Here is a 12,117-nt window from a genome sequence, read left to right on the forward strand (position 1 = left end):
ACTTCTATTTTCTTTCTTTCTCTTTGTGTGTATGTCTCTCTCTTTCTCTACAATATCATTTCACTGATAACTAAGCTCATGGATTCCCTTGAGCAACACTTCCCGTCACTAATGTCTGTTAATTTTCCTCTTGGCCTTCTCTTTGGGTCTCTTAAGGGCGGGGTAACATTTGGGTTCTTTTATTTTTGTCTTTGTAAATCCAGACTGCGAAAATAATCGCAAGTGAGAGGTGCCGACCGTCGTCATATCTGCTCTCGCTTGCATATAATAATTCATAAATTTATTGAGCTAATTTAGCGATTTCGGTGAAAAAAAACCCAAACAAGATAAAACGAACGTCTGCATTTATTTTTAAAAGTGCACGAATGCTGAGGAATCTGTTGAAATGTCATCCACCCGGAGGTTGGCTCGTCAGTCTGTAACTGCCTCACTAACTTGTCGCAGTGTCGTAAATCTTTACTTATCCAAGTGACATCATCTCGTATCTCACAGACACAGATGATACATGATATAATTAAGGTGCGTGTGTGTGGCATACCTACACAAGTGTACTCCCCACCCGACTTTGTTTATTCATAGCTTCCAGCAAAATGGATATTTTTGAATGAAATTTTCTACAAATACATCTCAGATGGTGCAGATCACCATTATATCACAGTTTAATGTGAAAAATAAAGCTACTGTGCATGCATACAAATATTTTGACATACATCGTAATTATTTTTCGAAATTTCAAGTTTCATTTTGTAGATACTATAAATCGTGTATCAAACGAGCCCACCAAGTTCTTTTTTTCTTTTTTTTTTGTCATATCGGATTCCAATATAATCGTAATCTCCATCATCTGAAAGGCATCTGTAGAAAATTTCATTAAAAAAAATACCCGTTTTTCTGAAAGTTATGAGGAAACAAAGCAAACTCATGCGAATTTTTCGAAACTTCTTTCTCCAACTCCAGGAATTTTCGTTTTAACCTCAAATTCCGACATAATCGAAATCTACACTATCTGAAACGTATTTGTAGAACATTTCATTTAAAAATATCCATTTTCCCGAAAGTTATGAGGAAACAAAGTCGGAAATGTGCACTTGAGTTGGTATGCACACACACACACACACACACACTCACACACATACATATACCCAGATGCACTGAGAGGAAGCATTACTGTTGAAATGAAATGCTAGCTTAAAACACTAATTGTCTCTCAAATTATTATTTTAAATCCGTTTGACTCGGTCCTCTAAACTATTTGAAATCCTGTTTTCTATTTAAACCAGCAGTATGTGTGCATGAGTAGACATACAAATGTATGTGTGGAATTTATCGACAGAAGGTTTAAATTTTAATCTCCAGCGCCAACCACCGTAAATATGTTTACATGAGTTATAGAGCCAAAATATTTTACTACTTAACTACTTGTTCATGTTCCACAAACCATATGGCCAAGTTTAGATTGATTTAGCTAACATCATTATCATCATCATTGATTAGCATCTGTTTTCCATGCTGGCATGGGTTGGACAGTTTGACTGAGGTCTGGAAAGCCAGAAGGCTGCACCAGGCTCCAATCTGATCTGGCAGTGTTTCTACAGCTGGATGCCCTTCCTAACACCAACCACTCTGAGAGTGTAGTGGGTGCTTTTTATGTGCCACTAGCAGAAGAGCCAGTCAGGCGGCCTTGGCATCGATCACGTTCGGATAGTGCTTTTTACATGCCACCAGCATGGGAGCCAGTCAGGGGGTCCTGGCATCGATCACGTTCGGGTAGTGCTATTTATGTGCCACTGGCATGGGAGCCAGTCAGAGGGAGGGGGCTGGCATTGGCCATGTTTGGATGGTGCTTTTTAGGTTGTCTTTGCCTTTCATCCTTTCAGGATCAATGAAATTACTGCCATTTGAGCCCTGAGGGTCAGTGTAATCAACTGGTTTGAAATTTCCCCAAGACACCTGATGAAGGTTGGAGGGTATATCAACTGAAACATTGTGTTAACAACAAACATGATGAAGACAAATATCCATCAAATGTAAATACTGTACATATCTATAGATACTGGTGGTAAATGAGTATCATCGTCAGACAAGTGATGTTGTTCATTTCCAGTCTTTTGTGAAAAACATGTCTGCTCATAGGGAAATATTACTTCGCTTGGCAACAAGAAGGACATCCATCTGTAGAAAATTTGGCTCAACAAAATTCTGTCTGACCCATGTCAAGTAGATGTAAAAAAACAATGAAGATGATAACGATGATGTTGATACTATTTTGGTTGTATTGTTAAGAAATTTACTTCCTTATTTTAAGGTTTTGTGTTTATAGAAGAAAAGATTATTATTTTTTTTTTCTTCAGCTCTTTCAATCCTAGGGAGTTTTTAACTTTCATGGAGTGAAAAGTTACCATTTGACAAATGCTAAATTTTGTATGTGTAAAAGCAGTGATGTTTGATGTTCCTTCAGTGTTTGTCTATAGAGGGTCGGTGTGAGGAAACAATGTCGTTTACCCTCTTTTTCAGTCTAGCCTCTTTATTGATGTCATGAGGGAAGGTTGTATGGGTGGATGACATGATATCTGTACAAGTTTTTAATTTATTTATGCTTTAGTCAAAGGGGAAAACAGTGCCAGTGACCCTTTAACAGGCTTCTGAGGTTGGTGGAAGAGAGGGAGAATGATGTCCTTAAGCTGGAGACCTGGCCTGAGTGCAAGATATTTGTACTACAGAGCCAGAGGCAGTTTCAGCCAGGTTGGTAATGAAAGGGTTAATGTAGAGAGATAGAAAAAGTACCAACTATATTTTATTATTTGTTGGTAATTCATAGTTAAAACATTTGTATCCTGTACATACATACAGAGATGCACACACACACACAAACACACACATATAAAAGGACAAAGCATCGTTCTCAAGCCCTGTGGATTCATAAGGGCTGGCGGCTTCCTGGTTTCTGTGGCATATATATAGTTACCTCCTGGATGGGATGCCAGCCCATTGCAGGATTACTCATTTTTGCCAGCTGAGTGGACTGGAGCAAGGTGAAATGAAGTGTTTTGCTCAAGAACACAATGCATTGCCTGGTCCAAGAATTGAAACCACAATCTTGTGATCATGAGTCCAATACCTTCACCACTAGGCCGCACGCTTCCACCATGTCTATAGACAGTTCTATATTTAAGAGATGAGGAATTATGTACATTATTTACATTTGACGGATATTTGTCCTCATCTTGTTTGTTGCTAACATAATGTTTCGGCTGATATATACCCTCCAGCCTTCATCAGGTGTCTTGGGGAAATTTTGAACCTGGGTTCTCATTCCTAAGGTATTTTTCAATGTTATTATTATCATTATTATTATTATTATTATTATTATTATTATTATTATTATTATTATTATTCAGGTCACTGCTTAGAATTGAACTTGGAATCTTGAGTGAGCATATGGCATAGTGGTTAAGAATGCAGGCTACTAACCTCAAGATTCCGAGTTCAATTCCAAGCAGTGACCTGAATAATAATAATAATAATAATAATAATAATAATAATGATGATAATAATAATGATAATGATGATGATAATAATAATAACATTGAAAAATACCTTAGGAATGAGAACCCTGGTTTGAAATTTCCCCAAGACACCTGATGAAGGTTGGAGGGTATATCAACTGAAACATTGTGTTAACAACAAACATGATGAGGACAAATATCCATCAAATGTAAATACTGTACATATCTATAGATACTGGTGGTAAATGAGTATCATCGTCAGACAAGTGATGTTGTTCATTTCCAGTCTTTTGTGAAAAACATGTCTGCTCATAGGGAAATATTACTTCGCTTGGCAACAAGAAGGACATCCATCTGTAGAAAATTTGGCTCAACAAAATTCTGTCTGACCCATGTCAAGTAGATGTAAAAAAACAATGAAGATGATAACGATGATGTTGATACTATTTTGGTTGTATTGTTAAGAAATTTACTTCTTAACCACAGTGAGATCGAACCTGGTCTCACTGTGGTCAAGTGTCATCGACATTATGCCCTGAGCTAACCAAAGACACATGAGTGAATTTAGAAGATGTAATCTGAGAGAAGCCCATAATGTTTGTATGTAATAAAGGTGTGTATGTTTGTGTCTCTTTGTCTTGACATCATGTGCTATGTGTAAAGAAATGTCACCATTATGAAAACATTGGGTTTTTTTGTTTTTTTTTTGCAATCTTCCATGAAAACATGCCTGATCATTGTACTGTTCATATTTAAAAGAGTATGGGACATGTCATCTTGCTTGGAAACAGGAAAAGCATCTGGTCATTAAAAATTCTTTACTATATTAACAAAAATAATCATTCTTGAAGACATATAAAATACATCCAATAGAAATATTTTGTTTGACAAGAAATATATAGAAATATATGTTTAATAGTTTACATCAATGCAGGTGTGAATTTCCTCATAAACTTATACTTCTCCACACTATTGATTTCACATTTTGGTGTGAATTACAGAGCATCCAGCCATAAAAATCATGCCAAAGCTGATCTCCTTTACATTCTTATGAAACACCTACCTCTATCCCCTCTACTATTTATACCCCCCCCCCCCCCACTGTTCCCTGTGGTTAGGCCTTCTCTCTCATTCTGACTGTCTCTTTGTTTTTCTCCCTAACTCTCTCCCATCTTCCTCTTCTTCCTTGTCCTGCCAGGGTAGCCAAGTATCTTGTCTGTTGTAAGACAATCATCTCTGTCCCTCTATCATATTCTAACCTCTCATCTGGCACATGGTCACTTCTCTTAGTACTAGTCTCTCTCTCTCTCTCTCTCTCTCTCAGCTGAGAGGTCTTTGTCTTGCAAACTATCTGGCAACCCCACTGGTGCTGGTGCCACATAAAAAAGCATCAGTGCTGGTGCTGCATAAAAAGCACCCAGTACACTCTCTGAAGTGGTTGGCATTAGGAAGGGCATCCAGCCATAGAAACCATGCCAAAACAGACAATGGACCCTAGTACATCTCCCAGCCCTACCAGCTCCTATCAAACTGTCCAATCCATGACACAGCATGGAAAACAGATATTAAATGATGATGATGATTTGAACTCATCATCAGATGTCTTATCCCTGAATATATAGCTGGTTCTGTACTGGATTCAAACAAGGAACCACTATTTCTCAACTAAGTACTGTAATCTTGTGGGATTGCTATTTTCAATCCTATAGGAAATCACTTTTCTTCCCAATCAGCTTTTCTTATTCTTTTATCTTTTCAAATCTACCTTATCTTCTGATAAAGAAACAGCATCTGAACAGGGATGTAAATAAGCCTACACCAGTTGCCAGGCAGTTGTGGGGGACAAAAACACACACATACAACACCTTCTTTCAGTTTCCATCCACCAAGTCCTCTCACAAGGTTTTGGTTAGCTTCAGGCTATAGTAGAAAACACTCGCCTAAGGTGGGACTGAACTCAGAACCATGTGGTTGGGGAGCAAACTTCCTACCATACATACACACTTACATATATGTGTGTATACAACAGGCCGCTTTCCATTTTTGCCTGCTGTCCACTCGCATGAAGACACTTTTTCCAAAGCAAAGATACACACACACACACACACGAGAGAGAGAGAGAGAGAGAGAAACAGAGAGACAGGCAGACAGAGAGAGAGAGAGAGAGAGAAACAGAGAGACAGGCAGACAGAGAGAGAGAGAGAGAGAGAGAGAGAAACAGAGAGACAGGCAGACAGAGAGAGAGAGAGAGAGAGAGAGAGAAACAGAGAGACAGGCAGACAGAGAGAGAGCGAGAGCAACTCGCATCTGTGATTACTAAGGTTTGTGTGAGTATAAATTGATGGCATTCAAGGGGGGGGGGTTAATAAAACGAGTATTTTAAATTGGTTTCAGTCAATGTTTATATAAGTATTTGAGTGTATGAGTTGCTAAAGCTGATCATTATCTGCTCCAACTCACATCTGTTGCCAGTCATGTTGTCTGTGGGTGGTGCAAGCTTTTGTGTTTTTAGTACTTTTCAAAAAAATAAGTATTCCTACAACCTACATTTACTTAAAACCAGAAAATCTTTTAAGCAACTTAACAGGAAATTAGTACAAATGTATTTTGTTTATCTTTGTTTATTATCAAAAGGAAAGGCTACTTCTGTGCAGCTCTCTCTCTCTCTCTCTCTCTCTACTGGTTATGTTTATTAGTGTGTGTTGTTGTAAACAACTTCACGACCTTATTGCTAAAGTTGGTAAAGAGATGTTCAATGAAAGTTCTAACTGGTGACTGAACTAGACCTCTAGCAATCAAGTATTTCAGTTTAGACGGCTCACCTTCTCCAGGGCATGCGCTCAGAGCATTCTTTTCTGTGTAGACAACGCCTGGACTATAATAAACAAGTTTCAAGATTGCTTTGATGGCAGTAGATACACCAGGCTTCTCATGGCATTAGCACAAAACTAAGGAGATTTATAGATACATTCTAGCCATTTGTTATTGTTGTATAATGTTTGATAGTCTTTTACTGACCACTGCTATCATGCCCAACACCAGGCTGCATCATCATCAGGTCAAGCTTGCTCAGACATTTTAAACCTATGTATGCCATCCATCTCAGTCCTGCATTAGTGTCTCTGATAAGTTGATCTACATACATTCTGTTCAGGTAACCTGCTTGAGTATGGCCATGCTTCGGCATCCTTAGATGTTTAATTTTGGAGGCTTCTACATCCTGATAGAATAGTGTTCCTTCAGCTGGACTCCACATGACCTTTGGGGGACCACGTAAGATTTTGTTATTAAAATTGATGTGCAATAAATTATTATTATACAATACACCAAATATTTTAACAAGTATCTATACAGTTCCTAATAATATTTAATTATAAAAATCTTAAAGGATTTTTTAAACATCAAATGGCTATGGGGTCCAGTTGAGTAAAATAGGAATTAAAGAGGTCCATAGGGTAAAAAAGGGTTAAGAAGCACTGGATTAGAGGATGGAGCTCACTCAGCTGCATTAATGTTGTTGTTGAGAAACAAACATGAAACTGAGGATCTACCAAAGCTAATGGATGGGGTGTTGCAGAGCTTCTTGGTGTGGTGTTGTGAAGCACATCTTGGTTGTGGCTGCTTGAAAAAGAAGAAGAATATAATTCAGAATCCAGTAAGCGACAGCCTGTGAGCCATGCTTCATTTCACCCAGCCTCCCTTCTTTACAAGTGGACAGCAGGCAAAAATGGAAAGTGGCCTGTTGTATGCACACATATGTGTGTATGTATTGAAGGAAGTTTGTTTCCGAACCACATGGTTCTGGGTTCAGTCCCACCTAAGGCAAGTGTTTTCTACTGTAACCCCTGAAACCAACCAAAACCTTGTGAGAAGACTTGGTGGATAGAAGCAGAAAGAAGGTGTTGTATGTGTGTGTGTATAAGTCTCTGTTTTGGAAAAGTGTCTTCATGTAACTTTGCCAAAGTCTGCAAGGCGTAGGAGTGACTGTGTGGTAAGTAGCTTGCTTACGAACTACATGGTTCCGGGTTCAGTCCCACTGCGTGGCACCTTGAACAAGTGTCTTCTACTATAGCCTCGGGCCGGCCAAAGCCTTGTGAGTGGATTTGGTAGACGGAAACTGAAAGAAGCCCGTCGTATATATGTGTGTGTGTTTGTCTCCCAACATCGCTTGACAACCGATGCTGGTGTGTTTACGTCCTCGTAACTTAGCGTTTCAGCAAAAAATACCAATAGAATAAGTACTAGGCTTACAAAGAATAAGTCCTGGGGTCGATTTACTCGACTAAAGGTGGTGCTCCAGCATGGCCGCAGTCAAATGACTGAAACAAGTAAAAGAGAGTAATCATTATTTCTACACTCTGCTATACACTTGTGTCTCTGTCCACCCCACCCACCCCCCGAAGAAACCGAAATCATTTCTCAGCATTTCTCTCTATATCCTAAGGTATTGTTTCCTTCTTTTTCTTTTCTTTTAAAGTTGTTTGGCTGTGATTTCAGGGAGTCTTGGCTGTTTTTCTTCATTTCTTTCCTCGCAGGTTAAATGGCTTCATAGTCTCTCCTCACTAGTTTACCTTTTATCGTTGTGTCGGTAGTTGAAGCAGAGAGATTGCGTCGGGTGTATAGCAGGTTAGGACAGCATTTCTCTAGTACATAAGTAGCTTGTTCAGCTTACACTAAGCCTACAGTGACAAAAGTGAACAGATAAATCTTTTATGTAGGAGCCAATGAAATATTACTTCATAATATCTGAATAAACGTCCATAGCGTGTAAAGTTAATGCATAAAAAAGCAATGTTGTACAAAAACTCTACATTTCCATCATCTTTTTTTTCTTCTCTTTTTGTTAACCTGTTTCTTCTTTTTCATTATCCCATTTTCACTCTAAATATTTTTGACCTAAGTTTACCTTGGATGCCACTAATTATTTTATTCATGACTTTATTTATATTGTTATTATATTTTCGTTTTTCAGTTTTTCTTTATATTCAAGTCTCACTGCGTGGTACTTCCACAGTCCTGGGCCAACCAAATCCTTGCCAGTGGATTTGGAAGATGGAAACTGAAAGAAGCCCATCATGTATGTGTGTGTGTGTGTGTGTGTGCATGTTACTGTCCCCTTGTCTTGACTTGACATGATAATTGTAAACAAGTATCACCATCATACAAGTAGTGTCCTTCATTCCAAATCTTCCCTAAAAACATGTCTAGTCATCGGAAGATATTACCTTGCTTGGAGACAGGTGAGAATTAGCAACAGAGCAGAGCGTCTGGCTGTAGAAGATCTGCCTCAATAAATTCCATCTGACCCATGGAAGCACGGAAAAGTAGATGTTGAAACAATGATGATGGTGATAAGAGACAGTAATTGTGTTGCTCCTCGATAGCAATTGTTTCACTGACACATCAGTGTCATCAATTAACATCCCTGTTGGCATGGTTGGACAGGAGCTGGAGGGCTGCACTGGGCTCCATTGTCGGCTTTGGCATGGTTTCTATGGCTGGATGCTCTTCCTGATGCCAACCACTTGACACATTGAACTGGGTGCTCTGTATGTGGCACCAGCACTGGTGCTTTTTACATGACACCAACATCAGCAGGGTCACCAAGTAACTTGCAAGACAAAGACCACTTAGATGGGATCCAACAGGTCAGATGACCACGTCTGAATCCAGTGTCTCAGTTTTGGCATGGTTTCAATGACTGGATGCCCTTCCTAACACCAACCACTTTATAGAGTGTATTGAGTTCTTTCTTTTTAAATCATTATCATCATCATAATCGTTTTACGTCTGTTTTCCATGCTGGCATGGGTTGGACGGTTTGATTCAGGACTGGTGAGCCAGAGGCTGCACCAGGCTCAATCTGATCTGGCAAAGTTTCTACAGTTGGATGCCCTTCCTAACACCAGTCACTCCGAGAGTGTAGTGGGTGCTTTTTATGTGCCACCAGCATGAGGGCTAGTCAGGCAGTTCTTGCAACGACCACGCTCAAAATGTGTTTTTACATGCTACCTGCACAGGAGCCAGTTCGGCGGCACTGGCAATGACCACGATCGAATGTTGTTTTACATGTGCCACCAGCACATGTGCCAGTAATGCGACACTGGCAACAATCACATTCAAATGATGCTTTTCATGTGTCACCAGCATGGGAGCCAATCCGTGGCCCTGGCAACGCTCACGCTCAGATGTGCTTTTAACATTCCACTGGCATGATACCAAGATTGACGAAGTCACCATGGTTGCACGACTATCCCACTCGATTGAGTTAGAAGTGGAAGAGAGAAGGAGTTGGGTTTATATATTAAATGTTGAGAGAGTAAAGGATGAGAGAAAGGAGGGGGTCAGGTTTGTTGTTGTAGAAGAGATACTTGACTACTTTGCCGCCTTAATTTACCAAAATATTGCAACATAATAATTTTGATGAGGCACAATTGTATTTCTCACATAGAAAAATTGTATTACTGACATTGAATAATTATAATAATGGCATGGAACAATTCTATTTCTCAAACAACAGATTGAGAGAGAACAGTTATATTAGTCATATAAAACTATTGTATTACCAACGTAAAACAATTATATTACTGGTATAGAACAACTGCATTAGGGCAAAATAAACGTTTCCATGTACATTTTTGATTCTCATTAAATGGTTCCATGGTAATTAGTACACTATTTTAATTCCCTGTATGTGCTATCTTAATTATTCATGACATTTATTTCCATGCAATTATCCGAACACTTCCCTTTTCTGGTTATTCCTCACTAATAATTCAATGTCTTGTTTTATTGTACAGATCCCCAAACTTATCAGCTAATTGAACATGTCCTTGTTGATCAGTCTCTACCGGCTGAGGCTAGAATTGCTGCACCAGAGTAAGTACTCCAATATACATATGTATTATTTTTCCTCTTCTCCTTTCAATCAGGGGCCAAGCTGGGGCACTGCCATGCACAGTTTTAGCCAAATGAATCAATTACAGTATTTCAGTTTTATATTACTCTTTACCTGTTTCAGTCATTTGACTGCGGCCATGCTGGAGCACCACCTTTAGTCGAGCAAATTGACCCCAGGACTTATTCTTTGGAAGCCTAGTACTTATTCTATTGGTCTCTTTTGCTGAACCGCTAAGTTACGGGGACGTAAACACGCCAGCATCGGTTGTCAAGCAATGTTGGGGGAACAAACACAGACACACAAACATACACACACACACATACATACATACATATATATATATATATATATATATATATATATACATATAAACGACGGGCTTCTTTCAGTTTCCGTCTACGAAATCCACTCACAAGCCTTTGGTCCGCCCAAGGCTATAGTAGAAGACACTTGCCCAAGGTACCACGCAGTGGGAATGAAACTAGAACCATGTGGTTGGTAAGCAAGCTACTTACCACACAGCCACTCCTATCATCATCGTCGTTTAACGTCCGCTTTCCATGCTAGCATGGGTTGGACGATTTGACTGAGGACTGGTGAAACCAGATGGCTACACCAGGCTCCAATCTGATTTGGCAGAGTTTCTATGGCTGGATGCCCTTCCTAACGCCAACCACTCAGAGAGTGTAGTGAGTGCTTTTACGTGTCACCCGCACGAAGGCCAGTCAGGCGGTACTGGCAACGGTCACGCTCAAGATGGTGTATTTTATGTGTGTGTGTGTATATATATGTGTATATATATATATATATATATATATATATATATATATATATATATATATATATATATATATATATATATATATAAAGTGTAGTATATTTTATCGTGCAGTTACTGTTAATACTTCATTTAGAGAATTAACATATATATATATATATATATATATATATATATATATATATATATATATATATGTAGATATATATATATGTATATATATATATATATATATATATATATATATATATATATATATATATATATATATATATATGTATGTATGTACATATAAATTGTATATATATTTGTGTGTATATATATATATATATATATATATGTATGTACATATATATATATATATATATATATATATATATATATATTGTAGCAACGCAATCCATAAATAAACTTTATTGGCGGTAATATGACGTAATGGCCATGTATAATTGAACAAGTATAATTGTTAATTTGCCATTGGTTCAAATTCCTTCCCATATTTGAATTCTAAACTTTTGTCCAAGAAAAATCTTTTACAAAATGCACTTCTTAGACTTCAAGTATGAGCAGTTATAAAAACCCTGATTTTTGGGAGATTAATGAGTGATCGTTGGTTGTCACTAGATTCCACAACACTCACACCAGTGTTTGTTGGTTGTCACTCATTTCCATGACACTCACTCATTTGAGATACTGGTTATTTTTATGCCATGTCTATCTATATATAAAACACAAACCCCTTCAGGTAGATGGCCCTGCTCAGTATGTAGAAAAGGAGTAGGTAGTAACTCTATAAGATGTACACGGTGCAAGCTATGGACACATAAGAGGTGCAGCAATATCAAAGGCAGATTAACTACGAAGTTAGTTTTTGTATGTGGCAGATGTTCAGGTGCAATAAACACTGTAAACAAACAGGAAACAATTTCTAT

General features: G+C 38.3%; 1 protein-coding gene across 2 annotated transcripts in view; it reads left to right on the plus strand.

Annotated features, from left to right (window-relative positions):
* The window catches only part of LOC106882205 (E3 ubiquitin-protein ligase RNF123), a 117,990-nt gene that overhangs the window by 2,033 nt on the left and 103,840 nt on the right, over nucleotides 1–12,117 (plus strand). For both annotated transcript variants that reach the window (XM_089348028.1, XM_089348024.1), the window contains exon 2: nucleotides 10,307–10,385. In XM_089348028.1, the coding sequence (XP_089204154.1) occupies nucleotides 10,307–10,385 (79 nt within the window). The remainder of the gene's footprint in view (nucleotides 1–10,306; nucleotides 10,386–12,117) is intronic.

This window comes from Octopus bimaculoides, chromosome 1 (genome assembly GCF_046866305.1).
Source record: "Octopus bimaculoides isolate indiv1 chromosome 1, ASM4686630v1, whole genome shotgun sequence".
NCBI classification, from domain to species: domain Eukaryota; kingdom Metazoa; phylum Mollusca; class Cephalopoda; order Octopoda; family Octopodidae; genus Octopus; species Octopus bimaculoides.